This window comes from Pan paniscus, chromosome 12 (assembly GCF_029289425.2).
Source record: "Pan paniscus chromosome 12, NHGRI_mPanPan1-v2.0_pri, whole genome shotgun sequence".
NCBI classification, from domain to species: Eukaryota; Metazoa; Chordata; class Mammalia; order Primates; family Hominidae; genus Pan; species Pan paniscus.
In genome coordinates, this window is record NC_073261.2 from 89336004 (window position 1) to 89361768 (window position 25765).

General features: G+C 42.3%; 1 protein-coding gene across 10 annotated transcripts in view; it reads left to right on the top strand.

Moving 5' to 3' along the window:
* Positions 1-25765, top strand: part of EIF2AK2 (eukaryotic translation initiation factor 2 alpha kinase 2) — a 59816-nt gene that overhangs the window by 13591 nt on the left and 20460 nt on the right. For all 10 annotated transcript variants that reach the window (XR_008622988.2, XR_008622983.2, XR_008622986.2 and 7 more), the window contains 9 exon segments: positions 1950-2098; positions 3891-4017; positions 5071-5147; positions 5293-5386; positions 6650-6684; positions 8126-8188; positions 19080-19202; positions 22821-22979; positions 25336-25516. Coding sequence is in view for 7 of the 10 variants with exons in the window: in XM_034952369.3 (XP_034808260.3) it covers positions 1950-2098; positions 3891-4017; positions 5071-5147; positions 5293-5386; positions 6650-6684; positions 8126-8188; positions 19080-19202; positions 22821-22979; positions 25336-25516 (1008 nt within the window). In the remaining 3 variants the exon portion in view is untranslated.

A 25765-nucleotide genomic window follows, 5' to 3' on the forward strand; every position in this document is an offset into this window, starting at 1 on the left:
AGTGCTAGGATTGCAGGCATGAGCCACCACACCCAGCTATAAGTAGTTGTTATGCTGTATTGTTTAGGGAATAATACAAGAAAAAAAATCTGCATATATTTAGTACAGATGCAACCATCATTTTTTTCCCAAATATTTTTGATCCGTGATTGGTTGAATCCAGGGATTTGAAACCCGTGGATATAGCGAGCCCAGTGTTTACAGAGAGCAGGTAATGGAGAACCAATATACATGTGACTGGTATCCCGGAAAATAAGAACAGAGTAAATAGTGCAGAAGAAAATGATCTGAAGAGATTTCAGCAGACAATGTTTATGAAATAAAGAAAGACTTGACTGCAGATTAAAACAACTTAATAGATACAGGAAAATTTAGAACCACCCAGACCAACATTGATTCTTTTTTTTTTTTTTTTTTTTTTGAGACAGAGTCTCGCTCTGTTGTCCAGGCTGGAGTGCAGTGGCACAATCTCACTGCAACCTCCGCCTCCCATGTTCAAGCAATTCTCTGCCTCAGCCTCCTGAGTAGCTGAGATTACAGGCACCCACCACCACGGCCAGCTAATTTTTTGGTATTTTTAGTAGAGACAGGGTTTCACTATGTTGGCCAGGCTGGTGTTTAACTCCTGACCTCGTGATCCACTCGCCTCGGTCTCCCAAAGTGCTGGGATTACAGGTGTGAGCCACCGCGCCCGGCCCCAACATTGATTCTTATGAAAGTACTGTGCTCCAGAGATGAGGAAAGAATTTTATAAGCATCTAGAGAGAAGAGGAAAACTATGTAAAATGTAAAAATTTTTAAAGTTTCATGCTGTGCACAGCAACATTATAAACCAGGAGATAGTGTAGCAATGCTTATAAAATGAGACATGAAGTCATTTACATTTTAGACAGCAGAGGGCCATTCTCAGATTTGGAAAATGTTGGGAAAATTTAGGTTTCAAGGTTCTTTCTTGAAAAATCTACTTAAAGATACCCTTCTAACCATTTTTTTTTTAACTCAAGCAAAAGTGCAAAGTATAATTATTAATGAGGTAGAAAATTGAGTCAAGAAGTTAGAAAAAACAAAAAACAGAATGTTTTACCCCCAAAAAGCAGAAGAAAGAAAATAACAGTGGTTGAAATTACTATAAAAGAAATAAAAAATAAAAAAAATAAAGATCAATAAAACCAAAAGCTAGTTTTTTGACAAGATTAATAAAATAGCAAAACTCAGCCGGGTGTGGTGGCTCACACCTGTAATCCTAGCATTTTGGAAGGCTGAGGCGGGCAGATAACTTGAGCTTAGGAGTTCGAGAACAGCCTGGGCAATATGGCCAAACCCTGTCTCTACAAAAAATACAAAAAAATTACCCGGGCATGGTGGTGTGTGCCTGTAGTTCCAGGTGCTTGTGAGTCTGAGACAGGAAGATGGTTTGAACCCAGGAGGTCAAGGCTGCAGTGAGCTGAGGTTGCACCACTGCACTCTAGCCTGGGTGACAAAGTGACACCCTGTCTGAAAAAAATTAAAAAAATAAAATATCAAAACTTTGGACAAGATTTTTGTCGGACTAAGAAAAAAAGGTAGAGATAACAATAGTAGAAATGATGCTATTATATTCATCTTTTTCATTAAGTTATGATCCAGTATACAGCTTTACTGTAATATCTCTTGCCTTGTTTTTTGAGATTAGAAAGGATATAACAAGCTAGAAAGTGTTATAGTACTTTCCAAGGACAAACAAGAAAAAGTGACTTCTTTCCTATTGTTAAAATCTATCTTCGTCGATTTTTTTCTGGTAGAGGGAGATAGATAGTCACACTTTTGCTCAAGGTAATATAATAGGAAAATATATAACATCCAAGTTGTCTTTCAAATTGCTCATTTAGTACTTTTATTAGAAGAATGATTTTTAAAAGGTTAAATCTTTGTTGTCATTTATATTAAACAGGAATTTTTTTTCTTTGTAGGCAGTTAGTCCTTTAGTATTGACAACAACGAATTCTTCAGAAGGGTTATCCATGGGGAATTACATAGGCCTTATCAATAGAATTGCCCAGAAGAAAAGACTAACTGTAAATTATGAACAGTGTGCATCGGGGGTGCATGGGCCAGAAGGGTAAGACATAATTTGGCTTTTCTTTCTGTTTCATTGTATTTAAGCAATAAAGTTGGTTTATTTTCGTGTCTAAGTTTCCAGAAATATGTGTCCTTTTAAGCATTCTGTATGCAAGGTTTTACATGATTGATAAGTAATTGGATTTATAATTTGTAATTAAAATGCTTAATTGCTGAAGCCTTGGAACCCATTTACCATAATTGATCAAATTAGGGTAATCCTTTATTTCAGAGAAGTAGCTGGATGGTTTAGTCTGTGGAACACCCAAGAGAGTACAGGGTGCCACTGCTCGAAGAATACAGAAATCTTTTCATCATTGAGGACATGATGGTGGTAACTGTCTGAAAACCTCTCTGCCACGTGTATAGAATCACTCTTCACCCTTGTCAGATCAGGGAGCTCTTTGTCCAGGTATTTGTCCTTCAAATTTGATTAAATGAACAAATACCATGTATCAGAAGGAATGAGCTTTAGCCCTAGACTATGAGGAGACCGGGATTTGAGGGATCTGATGAGACAGATGAACTAGAGTTTCAAAGTTACTGAGAACATCACCAGTGAGCTAAGATGTGTGGAAATAGGATGAAGAATGGATTGGAACTGAAAAAAGCAGAAATCAAATGAGTATGAGGCAATTGTTTTTCAACTACAACCAACCAGTTAAAGAGAAAGAAGAAAAAAAATATCTACATGGCAAATAGTTCAAATCATCACTTTAGGATACACTTCTATGAATTGACTCAGCTATTTACAGTCATGGCTTTTGAGCCAAAACCAGGAAGAGAAAAATGTTACAGTATTCATTGGAATGAAATAGTCAAAAGTGAATCTGTGAGTCAATCTCAATAATTAAGAGATGATTTTATTTTCTGTAGCTCACTTTTTTGGTTTCTTTAAATTATGCTAACATTAGATACCTAAAAGAAAGAAGAAATCTGTTTGCGGGGGGGCAGTGTCTGAAAAAAATAGGAGCTATAGAAATGATCCAGTCACTCAACCCAGCTATTTAATTCAGGGTCTAGCAGGGAAGACTCACCCTGTTTGGATGTGTTTCTCTCGATGGCTTCCAACAGAAACATAAAGGAAAAGGAGTTCAAATACTGGAATCATTTTGCTGTAATAGATAGTAACCCTGTGATATAAATTGCCATGTCCATTGTTTTATCCCTTAAAAACAGTTATTATATAATTGTCCAAGTATCCTTGCCTAACCACAAATGTCCTTACATCTAATAGGAGGAGAGTGTGGACTTTAGTATAGGGAATCTGCACTGTGGGGATTTTCTCAAATTTTTGTGCACATGAGCAGATGGCAGACAATCGTGAAGTTAGAGCAGAATCCATGCTTTGCTCTTCCCCTACACTGTAACCTCATAGCTTCTCCTGTGGAAGCCTACTTTCTCTGCTGGCTTTTTCCTTCCCATTTGAGCACCTCTGAAAAAATTCACTGGATCTCTTTCTTTCTTTTCTACCTCCATATCTTTTGACCTTTGGGGAATTAAAAAAAAAATCACCACTTAGTGCCTTTGTGCCAGATCTTTCAGCAAAGCAACAAAAAATTAGAAATTGCCTGGAAAATGCAAGCTCAGATGTCAGCTGATCCTGGGTATTCAGAGAAATTGGTCAGGCATGTTACTGAGGGTTTAAATTATGCAAGATATGAACTATAAATCTATCTAATAAATTGGTGTTATCTTAAGATCTCTGTTAATATGTTATTTTTTTTTGAATCCTAAGTTGGATTTGCTATATTTTTCATGTTTGGATAAGTACCTTCTATGATTTCTCCTAGATTTCATTATAAATGCAAAATGGGACAGAAAGAATATAGTATTGGTACAAGTTCTACTAAACAGGAAGCAAAACAATTGGCCGCTAAACTTGCATATCTTCAGATATTATCAGAAGAAACCTCAGTGGTACGTATTGCCTTTGGATTAAATTCTTATGTTTTAAAATTCCCTCTGAAGTTGACTTGAGGTTAGACTGTGTTAACATTATGCCAAGACAGCCAGTGATTTAGCAAAATGATTCCTCCATTCTGTGTCGTACCGATGAGCCATGCACCATGGGGCCATGAGGCCTCAGAGGGTTAAAATTTCTGGTGGCAACTCAGGGTGGTTTTTAAACTCCAGGCTGGGCTGGGTGTGGTGGCTCACACCTGTAATCCCAGCACTTTGGGAGGCCAAGGCAGGTGGATCTCCTGAGCTCAGGAGTTTTTTTTTTTTTTTTTTTTTTGAGATGGAATCTCGCTCTGTTGCCCAGGCTAGAGTGCAGTGGCACGATCTCGGCTCACTGCAACCTCCGCCTCCCATGTTCAAGCAATTCTCCTGCCTCAGCCTACTGAGTTGCTGGGACTACAAGCGCCTACTACCGTGCCCGGCTAATTTTTTATTTTTAGTAGAGATGGGGTTTCACTATGTTGGCCAGGCTGGTCTTGAACTCCTGACCTCATGATCCACCCGCCTCAGCCTCCTAAAGTGCTGGGTTTACAGGCTTGAGCCACTGCACCTGGCCGAGCTCAGGAGTTTCAGACCACCTGGCCGGGGCAACACAGCAAAACCATGTCGCTCCAAAAAAAAAAAAAAAAAAAAATTAGACAGGTGTGGTGGCATGTACCTGTAGTCCTAGCTACTCAGGAGGCTGAGGCGGGAGGATTGCCTGAGCCTGGGAGGTGGAGGTTGCAGTGAGCCAAGATTGTGCCACTGCACTTCAACCTAGACAACAGAGCCAGATCCCGTCTGAAAAGAAAGAAACAAACAAAATATCTGCCCTGTGATCCAGAAAAGTAAAATAAAAAATAAAATAAAATCCAGACCAAACATCCAAAAAATGTTATTAATCTTGTAATTGTTTATGGTTGTGGATTTGGTAAATGTGTTGAAATAAATGTGATAGTACACAGAAACTGAGCCTCTGTAGAGAAATAATTAGTTGTATTTAAGCCTACTGAGGGATGCTTTTTCTTTCAGAAATCTGACTACCTGTCCTCTGGTTCTTTTGCTACTACGTGTGACTCCCAAAGCAACTCTTTAGTGACCAGCACACTGTAAGTGTAGACAAACAATTGAGATACTTAACATATTCATATTTCTGTCTGAAAGACAGATTTTTATGTTTAAGGAGAATTTAGGGAAAGAAATAAGTGATAAAAACAGAATTAATAAACTAATAGTTACACCCTTTTCTTCTAGCGCTTCTGAATCATCATCTGAAGGTGACTTCTCAGCAGATACATCAGAGATAAATTCTAACAGTGACAGTTTCAACAGTTCTTCGTTGCTTATGGTATCGTATTAGTCTCGAAGCTTCCTACTTAATCTTATTTTTCTGTGCGTTTCCTCATTTAAAAATAACTTCCAGTATTCCACCATAACTTTTATATTTTTTATCTTGTGCACTCTTACTAAATGATAATACCTCAGTAGACTTTTTTTTTTTTTTTTTTTTTTTTGAGATGGAGTCTCCCTCTGTTGCCCAGGCTGGAGTGCAGTGGTGAGATCTTGGCTAATTGCCACCTCCGCCTCCTGGTTCAAGCGATTCTCCTGCCTCAGCCTCCTGAGTAGCTGGGATTACATGCGCGTGTACCACACCTGGCTAATTTTTGTACTTTTAGTAGAGACGGGGTTTCACCATGTTGTTCAGGCTGGTCTCGAACTCCTGACCTCGTGTTCTGCCCACCTCGGCCTCCTCAAGTGCTGGGATTACAGGCATGAGCCACTGCGCCCGGCTCGGCAGCTTTTTGACTTTTTTAAAAATTAAGTTCCATTCCTTACCCTTCCACACGTCACTTCTGTCTTTCCTCACTCACCCTTATATTTTAATATATTCCTATGATTTTGCTTTTCTCTCCTACCAATGGGATAATATTTAAAGATTCACTAATATAGTTCGTTTCTGTTTTTAAAAATTAGAATTAAACTTAACATTAAAAGTAAACTTGAAATCAGATAATTTTTTAGGCTGGTGCAGTGGCACATGCCTGTAGCCTACAGCACTTGAGAGGCCAAGGTAGGAGGATCGCTTTAGCCCAGGAGTTTGAGACCAGCCTAGGCAACATAGTGAGAGCCTCATCTCAAAAACAAACAAACAAACAAAAACCAGATAATTTTTTTGTGCACATAAGCAGGCAATGTTGAACTTAGAGCAAAATCCATGCTTTTGGTGATTAATGTTACAAGAGTATTCTGTTATAAAGAACTACAAATCAATAAGAAAATGGCAAGCAGCTCAGTAGAAAAGTGTACAAAATGTATAAACAGATATTCAGAGAAGAGATACCCAAATGGGCAACAAATATTAAAAGCTGCTTTACTAGGAATCAGGAAAATTTAAATCAAAACCATTAGATACTATTTTAAACTCATTAGATTGGCAAAAAGTTAAGTCTTACAATACTAAGTGTTTATACAGGGCTTGATGAGAATACAGACCTTGATGGACTAAGAAATTGGTCAGAGAGCCATCTAGATATACAGGAGGAAGGAAAACGAGAAAGGAAGATGACTGATTTAGTCATCTGAAACTATTTCTCATTTTCTTTTGTTATAGAATGGTCTCAGAAATAATCAAAGGAAGGCAAAAAGGTGAGTATCATTATGCATTGAACATATTTTGATCTGAAGTTTTATTTCAGACTTATTTATTGTTTTTAATACTTGTAGAGTATTGTACACCCTTATTCGAGCAGAGTTTCAGAAGCAGAAAGCTTGAAATCTATAAACAAATAATTTTAGATGTGTCGAGAAATCTTTGAATATGTGCACATGCTACACTGTAAACATAAAGCCCTTTGGGGGTATCGCTAGAGTAATTAGGTTAAGGGCATTATTTTGTACAAGACTGGCAAGGAATTGGGCTGTTTTCACTGTAGAAGTGTTTTCAAGAGACGTGTATTATTTTGCAGACAAGTAAGGTTAAAATAGCATAAAAACTTGGATTAAAAAAAGGTCAAATGCTATGTCAATTAACTGAAGAGAAAGGCAAAGATGTAAATATAGTCAGAAATGACAGTAAGATGGCAGTAGGAGCCATTATGAGCCACCAGTATATTCTGAGCAGTAGATAGATGTATTGAAGAAACATGGTTCTTGATGTGGATGCTTGGATGGAGAGAAGAGAGTTCTGCACATGAGGTGCCCTCAGCCACGATTACCATGGCAGTCAGGAGGGATGAGGAGAATGTGTGAGAAAGACTGTAAAGGAAGAGTGGACATGACTTGAGGGAATAGGTTCCCCGTAGCTGAGTGAAAGCATGAAGGAGAGGTAAAGGAGAAAGGATTTGAAGATTGCTTCACTTTGAACAGGATGCAGTCAAGAACCATGGCACTAATGGTGTTAAGGAAGTTAAGGAGTTAAGGGCTTAGAGAGAAGACAGCAGTTTGGATATGTTTAGTTTTAGGTGGTATTTAAACTTCCATTTGCAGGTGGCTTATCATCAGTAAGGAATAACAGCTAGGATGAGGGTGTAAGGAGATGTACTTCCTGAGGTTTTGAGTCTGGAGGAGGAAAAGGAGAGGTTAGTGACGCATCAACAATGAGCGCTCTAAGGTGGAAAAAGGAACCAGAGGAGGGATGAAAAAGTATTAGAGGCCAGAGGAGAACTGTTAAGTATATAGTTTTATAAAGAAAAAAGTTGGCTGGGTGCTGTGGCTTGCGCCTGTAATCCCCAGCACTTTGGGAGGCCAACCAAGGTGGGAGGATGGCTTGGGTCCAGGAGTTCGAGACCAGACTGGGTAACATGAAGAGACCCTGTCTCTACTAAAAATAAAAAGAATTAGCCAGGTATGGTGGCACACGCCTGTAATCCCAGCTACCTGGGAGGCTGAGGTGGGAGGATCTCCTCTGAGCCCAGAATTTCAAAGTTGTAGTGAGCTATGATCACACCACTGCACTCCAGGCTGGGAGATGGGGTGAGACCTTGCCTCTGAAGAAAAAAAAAGAAAGAAAAAGGTTAACATGAACACTAAATAAGTTATATTTGATTTCAATTTTGTTTGAGTTTTACATTCAACTCTTAATTTTTAGATCTTTGGCACCCAGATTTGACCTTCCTGACATGAAAGAAACAAAGTATACTGTGGACAAGAGGTAAGATTTTAAGTGCTGAAGAAAGAAGAAGGGGTAACGCTGTCGGTGGATGTTTTTGGTAGTTGTCTGTGAAATGGCCATGATCCTGTCAGTTAAAAATATTTGAATAAGATTAACTAGGCAGGGTAAGAACAATAGTCTTAGGCATATCATTAGGAGGGGGCCCAGGAATGGGATGACCCATATTATGATTTTGTTCCCAAACCAAGAATCTATTTGGTTGTTTTGATACTCCCTTAGCTTTTTAGCCCTTTCTTTAAGTTTTTCATCAGCGTCTCTTACTAGGCCCAATTGGTTGAGATAAAAGCAACATTCCTCACCCAATGAGAGGCAGAGGTCCCCTTTTTCAGCCATTATTAGATCTAGTCCCCATCTGTTTTGGAGGACTACTCCAGCCGAGGAGTCTAGTTTGTCTTGGACTCTTATAATGCTTCAGGCTATATCTTCTAAAGAACCCTGTAATTCTGTGGAAAGAGCTTTAAAGTATGTTAAGGGAGTGGCCAATCTGCCTGCTCCCAATCCAAGTCTGGAGGTTATATCCAAGGCAGCCATTAAAGGAATGACGTGGATGGCCCTCCTCTTCCTAACATATTGGATGGATGGAATGGGCAAAGGTTGACTAGGAGGAATTAGTCCAATGGAGGGAGAAAGATAAACTAGGGTACAGGTTCCAGTCCAGTTAGTGGGGAGACAAAGATATGTGTTGGTGCCACTCACACAAAAAATAAGCCTTTGTCATAAATACAGTTGGAGATACAGAAAGAAAACAAGTGAATTAAAGATGGGTGTTTTTTCTTTCCTATGGTTCATTACTCCAGGTGGTCAAGGAGGAGGTCAAGGAGACACCCACTATAGTAGCGATATAGGAAGAGTTATTTTTTACACATTTAATACGATTTGATGTTGCACCATTGCATTGATGTTGAGCCATGGATAAAGGTGGGCGCTAGGGGCAGCACAAATTAGGCCAGAGGCATTGGTTGAGGGAGAGGCTGTAAAACGAACAGGTTGCAGAAATGCTCCATTCGTTTCAGGTGATACTTGGTAGTCAACTCGGTTAGTTTGATGGTCAGCAGGGTGTTTAACAATGATAATGCGGTTGCATTGGTTAGGTTTAAGGATCTTACACGGAAATTTCCCTCAGAGGCTGAAAAGCAAAGTGAGGCTTGTTGTAAAAGTGGGGTGTGTTTAATTATGGGCCCTTCAATGGGAGGGCCTTGTGGCTTAAGGTGTTGTAGGGAGTTGCAATAGGTTTGAAATCATGTGTTGGCCTGATTGACCCTGAAAGTGGGATAATCGCCAACCAGACTGTCAGCTCTTTCAAAAAAGGAAGCTCCTTTTTGGAGTTTATAGATTAGGGTTACGTTTTCTGTTAAAAGGTCATGAAGGGGTGTAGGAAGGGATGTATAAGCTGAAGAAGACAGCGATAAACACATCCAGCATTCTGGAGCAAAGGAAGAGTTAGCTTGCAGCAAGAGGGGTTGTGTAAGTTTTATAGAACGTTCTAGTTTGATAGCAGTGAGGAGTGGTTGTATCGGTGAGGTTGATGTGATTAGGGAATTTAGATAGAAAGAAACAACAAAAGGAGGAAAAAGTTTGGGTAGGAATAAAGTCCTGGAAAGTTCCTTGAAGCCATAAATCCCGTGGAATAGTAAGGAGCTGATCAGGATGTATAATGAGAGTTTCATAAGGATACCACTGAAGGTCTGTAACAAGGCTAGTTAGGAAGCAATGAAAGTTTGGGAGAGAAAGAGACATAGCTGCTTAGGTGAATTTCTCTTCCTTTTCCTCTGGCATTCATGTGAGATGAAGGGAAGTGGATCCTGTGGAGACACAAGAGAGGCTGAAGGTGGTTTAGATTTGATTGTTTGGATGTGTAGTGAAGGGAAGTCTGTTTTCTTGAGAGAAGTATAATGAAACCAGCTGGGGAGTCCCTGGAGCTTTGCTGCTGTGGGTGTAGTGAGGAAGATCTGGTAAGGCCCCTTCCATTTCGGTGTGAGGGGGGAATTGGGGGTAGGGCTGGAACCTTTTACCAGAACCCAGTTTCCTGACTGTAGGAAGGGATTAAAGGAGTTGTATTTGTCAGCATATTCCCAAATGAAATGGCGGATGATATGCAGAAGAGGAGAAATGAGAGGGGTTGTTAGAGGTGGGGCTTGACCCTGAGGTGGAACAAAAGGAGCATGAATTCAAATACTTACGCTCAAAACTCCCATACATGAGTTCAAAGGGTATGAGCATTAAAGGTTTACGTGGGAGTGCCCGAATTTTTAGGAGGGCCAAAGCTAGAAGTGTAACCCAGTCTTTGTGTGTTTGGAGTGAGTACCTGGTGCGGGTGATTTTTAGAATGCCACTCATTTTTTCAACCTTTCCTGAAGACTGGGGTTGATAGGGGATGTGTAGCTTCCAGGTGATTCGTAGGGCTTGTGCAAGTGTTTGAGTAATTTGAGAAATGAATTCAGGACCATTATCAGATTGAAAAGAAGGAGGCACCCTGAACCTGGGGATGATTTCTGTTATTAATTTGGAGGTGACAGTCGAAGCTCATTTGTTGGTTGTCGGAAAAGCCTCAACCCATGCCGAAAAGGTATCAACCAGAACCAAAAGAAATCGAACCTTTTTTACTGGGGGCATATGGGTAAAATCAATTTCCCAGTCTTGTCTTGGAAGGTGTCCCCTGGCTTGATGGGTTGGAAAAGAAGGGAGTCCAGTGTTGGAATGGGGTGAAGCTTTCTGGCAAATACAGCATTGATGGAAAATGGCTTTCAACTGTTCCTTTATATCTGGGGTTATGTGTATGTGGGAACTTAAGAAATGTTGTAGAGGGGAATGGCTAGTGTGCAAGAGGTTGTGGATGTCCCATAACAGAGTTGTTTTTTGTTTGTTTGTTTGTTTTTTGAGACAGATTCTTGCTCTGTCACCCAGGCTGGAGTGCAGTGGCACGATCTCAGCTCACTGCAATCTCCGCCTCTGGGGTTCAAGCGATTCTCCTGCCTCAGCCTCCTGAGTAGCTGGGATTACAGGCACGCACCACCATGGCTGGCTAATTTTGTATTTTTAGTAGAGACAGGGTTTCACCATGTTGATCAGGCTGGTCTCAAACTCCTGACCTCGTGATCCGCCCACCTCAGCCTCCCAAAGTGTTGGGATTACAGGCGTGAGCTACCGCACCTGGCCAAGAGTTGTTTTTTCAGGGTCAGGTAGGACTAATTTGTTTTGTATGACAGTATGGGAGTTTGAATTGTGCCCCCGCTGTGATTAGTTGTTGTATTTGATGTTTGGGATAAAAGGGGATATGTTGTGTGAGGGGAAATAGATATTAGAGAATTGGATGGTTGGTTGAGGTGTGTTTTGCCCAATAGTCAGCCTCACGGTTCCCTAAAGAAATGTGGCTTTTATCTGATTGATGTCCTTTGCAATGGGTAACTGCAGCCTTTTTTGGAAGTAGAGCTGCCTTTAGTAGACAATGGATTAGTTTTCCATTAATGATAGGAGTTCCCTTAGCTGTGAGATAGCCCCACTTGCTCCAAATTTGGGCATTGGAATGGTTGATGTTATAAACATATTTAGAATTGGTGGTATATATTAACTTGTGTGTTTTTTGCTAGGGTTAATGCTTTCATTAGGGCAACTAATTCTGCTTGTTGGGAGGATGTGCCCAAAGGCAAGGGGGCAGCCTCTACAACTCTTCTAGGTGGAAGAGAGTGGGTATCATCACAATATCTCTCAGTGACTGCATATCCTGCTTGGCGGGGAGGGTTTTTTGATGCGCTGCCATCTATAAATCAATCTGGGGCTCCCTTTATGTGAGTGGAAGTAAGGTGGTAAAACACGGCAAGAGAACTTTCAATTAGATCAGAGCATGAGTGTTGGTCAGGGTCCAAAATCAGTGTTGAAGATAAAAGAGTAGCAGGATTAGGAGTGAGCATCTGTGAAGAGAGATGGAGGGTTGAATGTAGGGCTTGCATGTGAGAGGATGAGATGGAGGTGAGCGCCTTATGGCTGAGCATATCTTATAGACTGTGAGAAGAAAACACCTGAAGAGGTTCGTAGAATGTGAGTTTGTGCCTCAGGGATAATTAAAGAGGCTGTGGACAAAATTTTTAAGCAAAGGGGCCAGGTTTTGTAAATGGGGTCTAGTTGTTTTGAAGAATATGCCACTGGTTGGAGGGAATCTCCCATGGATTGGGCTAATAGTCCAAGGGCCTGATTATGAGAACTGTGTAAATATAGATGAAAAGGTCTTAGGGGGTTTGGAAGGCCTAAAGTGGGGGCCTGTAATAAGGCACATTTTAGGTGACAGAAAGCATGATAAAGGTCTGGGGTGGGAGTGAGTGGTTGATCAAGATTTCCTCTTGTGTGTTCATAAAGAGGTTTAGTGATAGTGGCAAAATTTGCTATCTATAATCAGAAATATCCCACTAATTTGAGGAAAGAAAAGAAGTCCCTTTTTGTCTTAGGAAATGGGACTTGTTGAATGCCTTGCTTTCATGCTAGTGGAATTTCCCTGGTATTTGGAGTTATGATTAATCCTAGCTATGAAACGTTTGGAGAGGTTAATTGGGTCTTCCTTTTGGATATCTGGTACCCACATTCAGCCAAAAAATTTAAAAGCCTGGCTGTGTGTTGAATACAGTGTTCTAGAGAGGGGCTGCAAAGAAGTAAATTGTCCACATATTGAAGCAAAACACTGGGTTGTAGAGGTAGTTGGGAAAGGTCCAATCAAAGTGCCTGACCGAAATAGTGAGGGCTGTCCCTAAACCCCTGGGGGAAGACAGTCCAGGTGAGTTGTTGGGAGTAGCCTGTGTCAGCGTCAGTCCAAGTAAAAGTAAAAAGGTTTTGAGAGGAGGAAGGTAGAGGGATAATATAAAAGGCATCTTTGAGGTCTAATGCAGAGAAATAGCTAGTATTGGGAAGAATTTGCAATATGAGGATATAGGGGTTTGGGACAACAGGACAAACAGAACAGTAGTGGAGTTATTTGTTGCAAATCCTGAACCAGTCTATAGGAGCCATCTGGTTTTGTAATTGGGAGAATAGGAGTATGGTGGGGAGAATGGGTGGGGATTAAAATATTGGCAGCCAGGCCAGGTTGGTGCCTCACGCCTGTAATCCCAGCACTTTGGGAGGCCAAGGCGGGTGGATCACCTGAGGTCAGGAGTTCAAGACCAGTCTAGGCCAACATGGTGAAACCCCATCTCTACTAAAAATACAAAAATTAGTTGGGCATGGTGGCACACACCTGTAGTCCCAGCTACTCAAGAGGCTGAGGCAGGAGAATTACTTGAATCTGGGAGGCAGAAGTTGCAGTGAGCCAAGATTGTGCCATTGAGCTCCAGCCTGGGTGACAAGAGCAAGACTCTATCTCAAAAAAAAAAAAAAATAAAATAATAAAATAAAATATTGGCAGCCAAAAGTTGGGAGATGATGGACTTGAGTCCGCATAATCCATTAGGGGATATTGTGGGACCACTATTTGACATTTAGGATCCTTCATTGAAATTTGAATTGGAGAATGGTGGGTAGCTAACATGGGGGAGTCAGTGTTCCATACTATGGGATTTACAGGGCTGAGGAATTTGGGATTTAAGTCTGTTTGATATGGAATGTCTGAGGAAGGGTTCTGTTCTTGAGATGATAATAAATAGGGGTAGCTTTGGTGTAGGGTTGATAAATGAATGATTCCTCCCAGTTTGTGTAGGATGTCCCTTCCTAGAACAGGAGTAGGGGAATGAGGAATGACCAAGAAAGAGTGAGTGAGGGTGACTCCCTGAAATGAGCAATATAGAGGCAGTGTTTTGTATGGGGTTTCTTGTATGCCCTTCATGCCATCAACAGAAACAAATGAACATTCTAATGGGCCTTGATATTCAGTTAATGCCAGTAGACTTGCCCCAGTATCCAAAAGAAAGGAAATAATCTTACCAGATACCGTCCCAATTAACCTGGGTTTTGTGGACTCACTAGATGTGGGGGTGAAGGATGCCGGGTACCCACAGTCTTCCGTTGTCAGCACCAGCAGTGAAGAGATTTCCTCCTGTAATGTTTGGGGGGCTTCATTATGAGCGGTACCCGAATGGGGAAGGTGTCCCTGTTGAGGGCATTCCATCGTCCAGTGTCCCCAAAGACTGCAAGTTGGGCATGGTTTGGTGGGAGGCCAGGGGATAGGACAAGCCTTTTCCCAGTGTCCAGGGTTGCCCTATTGAAAACAGACTCCTGGAGAGGTGGGGGAGTTTCCCTTTGGGTTATTAGAAGGCTTTCGTATAACTGACTTTTGGACAGCAGAGGCAAGCATCTGGTATTTTAAATGGAGATGTTTGTCCTCTTGAATTTTTTGTTCCTCATCTCTGTTGTTAAAGACATGGAAGGTCGCATTTAGGAGCTCCCACCAAGATGTCTGGGGGCCCTCCTCTAATTTTTGTAATTTTTTCCAAATATCTGGGGTGGATTGGGAAATAAATTGGAGGTAGAGAAAAGTTTGACCTTCTCTAGATTCTGGGTCCAAATTGGTATATTTTAGCATAGCTTCAGTGAGGTGTGATAAGAAAAGGGCAGCGTTTTACTGGTGCTCTTGTGTAATTTCTCTGAGCTTTTCATAATTAACTGCCTTATGGGCATTTTTGTCCATGCCCATGAGGAGACAGGTAATCATGTGGTCTCTTCACCTGATGCCATTGTCTCCCTGTTGGCAAGTCCAATCTGGGCCTCTATGGGGGACTGCATCATTGGCCACTGGATTTTGTATAGGGGCTTTATTATGGAGTTCATCTGTGTGTGTTTCAGCTGAATGCCAGATGCGCTCTTTTTCGTCAGGGGTGAGGGTGGAGGTTAGAATTATATAAATGTCATGCCAAGTTAAATTAAAGGATTGGATTATGCGCAGGAATTCCCTATGACAGAGAGATTTTCAGAGAAAGATCCTAGACACTGTTTGATCTGTGACAAATCAGACATGGAGAAAGGGACATGAACATGAGCAATGCCTTCAACCCCAGCCCCTTCCCAGAGAGGGAGAATGGCAGGGGTGGTTTGACTGGCTGGAGTAGTTTTTGAATGGGTAATGGGTGGAGAAGGAGGAGGGGTGGGATTTGGCACTAAAGGCTTGGAGGCAGGAGGGGCCAAAGAGATGGAGGGTTTGCATGGGTGAGAAATGGATGCAGGGGTTGAGAGTACGGAGGGCGTTCATCTGCAGGGTCAAAAGGGGTTTCAGGAGAAGAGGTTTCAGAGGAAGGAGAGACCCAGGGTTTTCATTAATTAGAAGGATTTCATGAAGGGTGCAAGGTTGACATAAGGAGGGTCGGGATTTATGGTAGAAGAAAGCCTGAATATAGGGAACCTCTTGCCGTTTGTTGTTCCTGGTTATAAAGTTGTCAAGGTCCCTGAGAATTTGAAAGTCAAAGGTGTCATTTTCAGGCCATCGGCTGTCATTATCTAATTTGTATTGGGGCCAGGCCGTGTTGCAATAAAAAGTTAAACACTTTGGCTTTAGGCTCCCCCATAAGCCAAGTTTGGTGAGGTTGTGAAGGAGACAGTCCAGTGGAGAGGACATAGGAATGTGGGATAGTTTGACACCCATGTGGACTGATAAGAGGAGGCTGAGAGTGTCTGTTTTTGTTCTAGGCGTCCCCAGACAAAAGACAGAGACCTGGAATCCTCTTTGTAAAGAGGACAGTTAAGCTGAGAAGAAACTGGGTGTCCCCAAGATTTCTTCCAACTTAGTCCCACTGGTCCTCCAAGGACCAGGACAGCAGATCTGACTTTCCTGGGTACTGTGAGAAAGCCAGGGAAGGCGATTCTTACCAGTTGGCTGGATTAGTGTCTGATGTTGGATGTTCTGGTTGGAATCAGCAAAGGACCTCCTGGACTGGAGCCACGCGAGGAAGAGAGAGAGAGAAGAGGGAGGAAGAGTGGATAAGGGTTAGAGAGCAAAATACCCGTTGCAGGCAGTCAGAGGTGGATTCCTGAGACCTGAGGGTTTTGAGAACCCACTGGGGAGTAGCCCCAGCCCAAGCCTCGCAGTCCCCTTCAGATTAGTTATCCTCCTCATGCAAATTGCTTGAAAAGTGAAGAGAGAGAAAAGACGTGACAGGTGGCCAGAGATCCTCAGGATCCAGGAGTTAGCTTGGGACGAACTGCCAGTGCCCACTGCTTCCTGGGTTGCAAGAGAGCCTCTACCCCCAACACCCATCCTGGGTTTCGGCACCAAATGTAAGAGTTGAAGAAATAGAAAGGAAACATGAAAAGTGGCTGACAGTCAAAGACAGGTTTATTTTGAAGAATAAACCTGAGAGGGGCTTCTAGCCGATTTTGGTCAGGAACATTCTGTCTTACAGACTTAGGGTACTTGAGGATTTAGGGAGGGAGAGCTTATCACAGGTTCAGAATGTTTCTGAGTGGAGGAGAGTTTTATTGTGGGGTTACAATGTCTCTGGTCAGAGGGGTGGTTATCTTGGGGTTGGCATGTCTCTGGTTGGAGGGGATTTATCTCAGATTTGGAAGGTTTCTGGTCAGAGGTGTCTTTTGTGGTTTATGGTCATGCTGATATTAGCTATTAGGCTGTTGTTTTTGGGGCTGGATTTAGGCAGTTTTTAATCAAGGGGAACTTAAAGTAGTGGTGCTTGTCCAAGATGGTAATGCTCCTGTTCTGTCAAAGATGGAACTGTGAAATAGAATTTGTTTAAAGATGTGCTGTTCATTCAACAGAAGTTTCTTGAGGGCCCATTATAAGGCTAAATTATACTTCCACCCAAACAGTTTAATTGACATTGCACTATCCGGTGCACAATTGATCATGTCTCTTGGAGAAGTAATATTTAGACAGATCCAAATGGAATGTGGTAATTGTAGATCTTTGTGATGCTTATGTGGATTTCTCTGACATCTATACAAGTTATTAATATTGAAAACAAGTACTCCTGTAAATCAGTGATTAAAAAAAATACTTCTGCAGGAATTAGAATTGATCCACTTGTATCTGTTTTCTACTTTCTAGCTCCATATCAGATTTCACTTGAAAAAAAGTCTACTCTGCTGTAGACAATATGTTTGGATTTAAAATGAAATGTCTGAAACAATGGAGACCTGTTTGCATCAGCGGGGCGGGTCATTCAATATAAAACTTTAAAAAACAATACAGAATCAAAAGTTTATTAAGCACCCAATATAGAATTGGCACTGTGCTGGGCATCAGGTTTATGGTAGGAACAAATAAAATGGTCCCTGTTGTCATGGAGTTTCGTGGGGATGACTGACTTTAAATAAACAATTACATGAACAGGCCAAGCACAGTGGCTCATGCCTGTTATCCCAGCACTTTGGGAGGCTGAGGCAGATGGATCACTTGAGGTCAGGAGTTCGAGACCAGCCTGGCCAACATGGTGAAACCCCATCTGTACTAAAAATACAAAAATTAGCAGGTGTCGTGGCATGCACCTGTAGTCTCAGCTACTTTGGAGGCTGAGGCAGGAGAATCGCTTGAACTTGGAGGGTGGAGGTTGCAGTGAGCGGAGATCGCACCACTGTATTCCAGCCTGGGTGACAGAACGAGACTCTGTCTCAAAAAAAAAAAAAAAAAAAAATCTGCAGGAACAAACTATGGTCAGAGCTGTGAAAGGAAAGCAATGGCATGGAGAGAAATGGAAGCAGGGGTGGGGCGAGGTTTCTCTGGGGTCACAGTTGTGGGGAGGCCTGATGGATGAGTGGGCACAGAGCAGTGGGTGCTAGGTGGAAGGAAGGGCATATGAGAAGGTAAAGATGGAAAAGGTGATGTGAAAGTTCGAGAACAGACAGAAGAATGTGTGCTTTGAGTGCAAGGAGGAGGGGCACAGTGCCATGAGATGAGGATGCTGAGGGAGGCAGGGGCCTCCTCATTTGGCACCTTATAGGCCATTTAAGGGCTTTTTGTTTTTGTGGAATGCAAAGGTGGGCTGTTGGAGGGTTTCGGCAACAGAGAGACATGGCCAAACTCAGTTTTCATCCCTCTGGTTGCTGCATGGATCATAGATTGGAGTGGGGGAAGAGAGGAAGTGGGGATCCAGTTAACGAGGTACTGCTATGGCCTAATGGAAGCATGGACTGGGGTGAAGATATTGGAGGCAGAGGAAAGCGGGCGGATACCAGCAATGTGTTTTGGAGGTAGAATTGACAGGTCTTAATGATGGAACACGAAGCTTGAGGGAGAAGAGAAAACCAAGTAGAAACCTAGGCAGGCTTAGAGTGTATGCCCATTTCTCTTATAACAGCTTGATGATAGTAGCTGTGGAGCACAATATAGCAATTCCTTTGAACATTTTGTATTTGTGATAGGTTTTTTATCATGGCTTTTTTATTTTTTTTCTGTTTTTTTGAGATGGAGTTTCATTCTTGTCGCCCAGGCTGGAGTGCAGTGGTGTGATCTTGGCTCACTGCAACCTCTGCCTCCCAGATTCAAGCAATTCTCCTGCCTCAGCCTTCCAAGTAGCTGGGATTACAGGCACTCGCCACCACACCTGGCTAATTTTTGTATTTTTAGTAGAGATGGGGTTTCACCATGTTGGCCAGGCTGGTCTTGAACTCCTGACTTCAGGTGATCCACCTGCCTTGGCCTCCTGAAGTGCTGGTATTACAGGCATGAGCCATGGCATCTGGACTTATCATGACTTTTGAAAAGCCAGGAGTTGACTGTGACTGCCTGGGGTAATATGTTATGTTGGACTCGCCCTGGGAGGAGTGAGAGGACTACTCTTTGTGAGTCAAGAGTTTCTGCCAAGTGGATCTTTCTTATTCAGAAGGAGAGAATCAAATTTGTTTTATTGTCCATTTCACAAGTGACATTAAAGGGAAAGGAGTGGGGAGGCGGGGGGGTGGGGGTTGAGCATGAAATGTCAAAATAACAGTGGTTTTTATCTTTAAGGTTTGGCATGGATTTTAAAGAAATAGAATTAATTGGCTCAGGTGGATTTGGCCAAGTTTTCAAAGCAAAACACAGAATTGACGGAAAGACTTACGTTATTAAACGTGTTAAATATAATAACGAGTAAGTAGTAAATGTTTACATTTTTTTGAATGGCAAGGTACGCTGAATCTGCACTATTCTTTTTTATGCTTCTCTCTTCTTTATTAGGGTATCATTTATTTCTTTCTGATCCTCATTAAACATTTCATTCTACCAAGATGAGTTTGGCGTACTCCGAGATGATCTCACTTTACTGTGGTTATTTCAATAAAAATGGATATACCATTGATCATCCTTTTGGTGCTATCTTCAGAACTGAAGCTATAGAGTCATTTGCTTTAAAGTGACATGCAAATTCATGAAATGCTCCGTATTTTAAAAACCGTGGCACCAGATAGAACCTGTCATTACCCACAAAATAGGTGATCTTTGAGATGTTCTAGTCTTACCTTCTTATTTTATAGATGAGGAGACTAAGATCCAGAGATGTGAAGTGATTTTGTCTAAGATAAAAGCTAGATGGTAATTGTTCTCTGGTTGTCTGTTATTGTATAAGGCACTGCTCCAAAATGCAGTGCTTAAAAACAGCAATTTATTGCTGTCTCTAATGGTTCCATGGGTTGATTGTGCTCATCTGGACAATTCTCACTTGGGGTCTCAGAGGGATTTGCAGTCAGTAGTCATCTGAAACCTTGGCTACAGCCTATCTTAGGCTGGATATCCAAGCTGGCTAGCAGTTGACACTGGCTGTGGGCTGGAAGTTCAGCTGGGACTGTCAATCGGAATACCTCCACATGGCCTCCCTATGGGGATTGGGCTTCTTACAACTTGGTGGCTGGGTTTCAAGAAGGATTGTCCCCAGAACAAGTCATCCAAAAGATCAGGAGTGAGTGGCAAGGCTTCTTTTGACCTAATCTGAGGAGTTCCAGAACGTCACTACCATCAAGTTATATTGGTTAAACAAGTCACTGAAGCCAGCTTAGATTCAAGGGGAGGCCAAATAGGCCCTACCTCGTAATTTGTCATTCTAGGGAATGAGTTCTAAGAATATTATTTAGGGACTGGGTGTGGTGGCTCACGCCTGTAATCCCAGCACTTTGGGAGGCCGTGGCAGGCGGATCACCTGAGGTCAGGAGTTCGAGACCAGCCTGACCAACATGGAGAAACCCCTCTCTACTGAAAATACAAAATTAGCTGGGTGTGATGGCGCATGCCTGTAATCTCAGCTTCTCGAGAGGCTGAGGCAGAAGAATTGCTTGAACCCGGGAGGCGGAGCTTGTGGTGAGCCCAGATCACGCCATTGCACTCCAGCCTGGGCAACAAAAGCGAAACTCCCTCTCAAAAAAAAATAAAAAATAAAAATAATAAAAAGAATACTATTTAGGGAGGCTGAGGTGAGTGGATCACTTGAGCCCAGGGGTTTGAGACTAGCCTGGGGCAACATGGCAAAACTCCATCTCTACAAAAAATACAGTAATTAGGCCGGTGTGGTAGCCACGCCTGTAGTCTCAGCTACTTCAGAAGCTGAGGTGGGAGGACCATTTGAGCCCAGTAGGTGGAGGCTGCAGTGAGCCATGGTCACACCACTGCACTACAGCCTGGGTGACAGAGTGAGACCCTATCTCCAAAAAAAAAAAAGAATGTTATTCAAATTATGGATTTATATCCAAGAAGATATAAATCACAGTGTCATTCATTAACAGTAAAAAGTTAGAACAAACAAAATATCCAGCAGTAAAGAAATGAGTATATATATTTTGTTCTGTCCCCTGATCAATGGCTGTTTTGCAGCCATTAAAAATGACTGGCTGGGCCAGGCATGGTGGCTCACGCCTGTAATCCCAGCACTTTGGGAGGCCAAGACAGGCAGATCACGAGGTCAAGAGACTGAGGCCATCTGGCCAACATGGTGAAACTCTGTCTCTACCAAAAATACAAAAATTAGCTGGGCATGGCAGCGTACGCCTGTAGTCCCAGCTACTTGCGAGGCTGAGGCAGGAGAATTGCTTGAACCCAGGAGGCGGAGGTTGCAGTGAGCCAAGATCACGCCATTGCACTCCAGCCTGGGCGACAAAGCAAGACTCTTCTCAAAAAAAATGACTGGCTGGGTGCAGTGGCTCAGGCCTGTAATCCTACCACTTTGAGAGGCCAAGGCTGGTGGATCACTTGAGGTCAGGAGTGCGAGACCAACCTGGGCAACATGGAGAAACCCTGTCTCTGCAAAAAATATAAAAACTAGCCGAGTGTGGTGGTGTGTGCCTGTGGTCCTAGCTACTAGGGAGGCTGAGGTAGGAGGATCGCTTGAGCCCTAGGGGTGGAGGTTGCAGTGAGCCAACATTGCCACTGCACTCCAGCCTGGGTGACAGAGTGAGACCCTGTCTCAAAAAAAAAAAAAAGGAAGAATCTAAAATAACATTATTTTAGGATTGTCAAAGTATCAGTAATTTTTTTTATTTTTGCAAATTTGTGTCATATACTTTAAAACTTCTTGCATTAAAAAATAAAATTGTAAAATGATTATTCTTCCTCATCTTTGAAATCTCCAATTTATTTACTGCACTTAGCATGGAATTTTCTTAGGTCTTGGCAACACATCCCTATAAAGCCTTCCACCATTTCACCTTCTCTGCATAAGTTATCCTCTTTGTGTATATTTGCCACACATTGAAAATCCTGAATTAGGTACTTCACACTGCCTGGGTTACCTAGCCTTGCTGCCTAAATGTGGTTTGCTTGTGAAATCCAAAGATTTTAACACAAATCTAAGCAAAACATAATGTATGATTTAGCTATGAAAAATTGCACTGGCTGGGCCCAGTGGCTCATGCTTGCAATCCCAGCACTTTGGGAGGCTGAGGCAGGTGGATTGCTAGATCCAAGGAGTTTGAGACCAGCATGGGCAGCGTGGCAAAACCCCATCTCTACAGAAAATAGAAAAAATTAGACGGGTGTGGTGGTGTGCTCCTGTGGTCCCAGCTACTCAGGAGACTGAGGTGGGAGAATTGTTTGAGGCTGCAATGAGCCAAGATTGTGCCACTGCACTCCAACCTGGGTGACAGAGCAAGACTCTGTCTCAATAAAATAAATAAATAAATTAATTAAAATGACATCACTGGCATTTCAAGAGTACTACAGATGATTTTTAAATTGTCTGATGTTTGGCATTAAGTCGCTGCCTTTTATTTATTTATTTTTTGAGACAGAGTCTTGCTCTTTTGCCCAGGCTGGAGTGCAGTGGTGCAATCTTGGCTCACTGCAACCCCCGCCTCCTGGATTCAAGCGATTCTCCTGCCTCAGCCTCCCAAGTAGCTGGGATTACAGACATGCGCCACTGTGCCCAGCTAATTTTTTTGTATTTTTAGTAGAGATGGGGTTTCACCATGTTGGTCAGGCTGGTCTTGAACTCCTGACGTCGTGATCCGCCCACCTTCGCCTCCCAAAGTGCTGGGATTACAGGCATGAGCCACCGTGCCCGGCCACTGCCTTTTATTTTATCTTGAGAGTGAGAACTGCTATGTTTTTTTTCAGTATGTTCACTTTTTCCTTTTGAATGTCCTGGCTTCCATTCTAAAACTACGTGAGAACCACAGCAATGGTTTAATAAGGGAATGTAGACAGTTGTCTATTACATGAGGTGTTTTGTGGTTGTTATGAGGGATGTACACTGACACTGCCGTGTTCCCTGTTCCTTTTAACTAGGAAGGCGGAGCGTGAAGTAAAAGCATTGGCAAAACTTGATCATGTAAATATTGTTCACTACAATGGCTGTTGGGATGGATTTGATTATGATCCTGAGACCAGTGATGATGATCTTGAGAGCAGTGATTATGATCCTGAGAACAGCAAAAATAGTTCAAGGTAACTAAAAATAAATTCTCATAGCCATAATAGGATGGAAGGAAATTGTTATTTACTATGTATGGGCCACTGGATAAGGCTATTAATCATCACGATTAATAATCACAATTCCCTCTGAGAGACACTGTTATCTCTCCATTCCGAAGGTAAGGAGAAAGTGAAAATCTCTTCCTTGCTCCTCCTCTTGCTGCAGACTTGCTCTCACAACCCTGTGTTACATCCTCAGCTGTCTGCCAAATCTCAGGTTCAGCTTTCCTGACTCCATTGTTTAATGGAGAGCCTTGTTCACGTGCCGGCTTCAGTGCAGGCTGTTTAAGTGTAGTCTTGTGAAGAGAGTTTTAACATATAGATGCTGCATCTGGGGGCTCCCTCCTCAGCTACCAACACTTTTCTGTCCCTCTCTTAGGCTGTGATTGGTGTGGTGCAGTCAAAGGGTCTCTTTGGAATGTAACTATACCACTTATGCTGGGGTGGTGGGGAGTGAAAATATTTTTAAGACCACAAGCTGAGATGGGGGCACCCTCATGTTTTATGTCAGTTAAGCCATTGCCAAACAACTGGAGATCCTAAAGAGCTGGCATCTGTCTTTGAAAGTCACCCAGCCTATTATGGGGACAGTCCTCTCACTAAAATCCTGAGGCCAATGGGGTCCCATTCATTCATTTTCTCCTGCCCCACCTCCATCTCCATGTCGTGTAGGTGAGAACTTTATCATCAGTTCAGGAGTTATTGACCGTCAGCATACAGGACTTCAGCTTTCAGCAAATTCTTGGCTACCTCTTCCTGTTTTCAAGCCGACATATATACAAAGAATATAAATGAATATTGAGGCTAACTTAATTCAGAAAAAAAATAAAACATGGTTAGCAAAAAAAAAAAAAAAAAAAAAAAAAAATCAAGCCTCCAATTTATGTATCTTAGTAATTTGTTGGCACTTCTCTTAGAGTACCTTCCCTATTGTTTTAGGTTTGCTTTCCCTTTACTCTCTCCTATTAGACTATTATCCCCGTGACGGCAAGGATATAGTGTCTAACTGATTTTCTCATCTCTAGGTGCCTTTCATGCTTAGTAGATCAATGGTGAATTAAAAGGTTTCAAAGTTACTTTATATAATAATGAAATTTAGTTTCCTGCATTGTATTCATGTTCCTATTTCTATCTGTTAGCAATGGTGATTGCAGATCTTCAGCAATAAAGAATGGGTGGCTCATTTTTTTTTTCTTCTCGTTTTTTTTTTTTTTGATACGGTGTCTCGCACTGTCGCACAGGCTGGAGTGCAGTGGTGCAATCTTGGCTCACTGCAAGCTCTGCCTCCCGGGTTCACACTATTCTCCTGCCTCAGTCTCCTGAGTAGCTGGGACTACAGGCGCCCGCCACCACGCCCGGCTAATTTTTTGTATTTTTAGTAGAGACGGGATTTCACCGTGTTAGCCAGGATGGTCTTGATCTCCTGACCTCGTGATCCACCCGCCTCGGCCTCCCAAAGTGCTAGGATTACAGGCGTGAGCCACCGCGCCCGGCCTCTTCTTTTTTTTTTTAAGACAGAGTCGTACTCTATCGCTCATGCGGGAGCACAATGGCGTGATCTCAGCTCACTGCAATCTCTGCCTTCTGGGTTCAAATGATTCTCGTGCCTCATCCTCCCGAGTAGCTGAGACTACAGGTGCCGCGCCACCACTCCCAGCTAATTTTTGTGTTTTTAGTAGAGATGGGGTTTCGCCATGCTGCCCAGGCTGGTCTCAAACTCCTGAGCTCAAGCAATCCGCCAGTCTCGGCCTCCCAAGGTGCTAGGATTATAGGCGTGAGCCACTGTGCCCAGCCCAGCTCATATTTTATAAATTAGCTAAACAAATAAAGCTCTGGACATCCGGGAACTTATGATTGAAATAAAAAATGGCCTATTATATTTTGATTCAAATTTGTTTATTATATTTAGATTTCTATTTTGTGACATGTTTTGGGGTTCTTTTTTTTTTTTTTTTTTTTTGTGAGACGGAATCTCGCTCTGTCACCCAGGCTGGAGTGCAGTGGCGTGATCTCGGCTCACTGCAAGCTCCGCCTACCGGGTTCACGCCATTCTCTTGCCTCAGCCTCCCCGGAGTAGCTGGGACTACAGGCGCCCGCCACCACGCCTGGCTAATTTTTTGTATTTTTAGTAGAGACGGGGTTTCACCGTGGTCTCGATCTCCTGACCTCGTGATCCACCCGCCTCGGCCTCCCAAAGTGTTTTTGGGGTTCTTAAGAAGATAAGGTATAAGCTTTTAAAAAGTTATGAAAAACTTTAAAAAGTTATAAAAATTTTTTTATAAATTTATATTTATTGTTACTTTTAACATACTGTGAATTTTATACCTAGGTCAAAGACTAAGTGCCTTTTCATCCAAATGGAATTCTGTGATAAAGGGACATTGGAGCAATGGATTGAAGATAGAAGAGGCAAGAAACTAGACAAAGTTTTGGCTTTGGAACTCTTTGAACAAATAACAAAAGGGGTGGATTATATACATTCAAAAAAATTAATTCATAGAGATCTTAAGGTAAGTGGAAAATGTACTTTATTAATTGATATATATATATATAATATAGTAATTTTAAAATATATCTTCTCAGCTGGGCACAGTGGCTCACGCCTGTAATCTCAACACTTTGGGAGGCTGAGGCAGGCAGATCATCTGAGGTCATGAGTTCGAAACCAGCCTGGCCAACATGGTGAAACTGTGTCTCTACTAAAAATACAAAAATTAGCTGGGCATGGTGGCGTGCGCCTGTAATCCCAGCTACTCGGG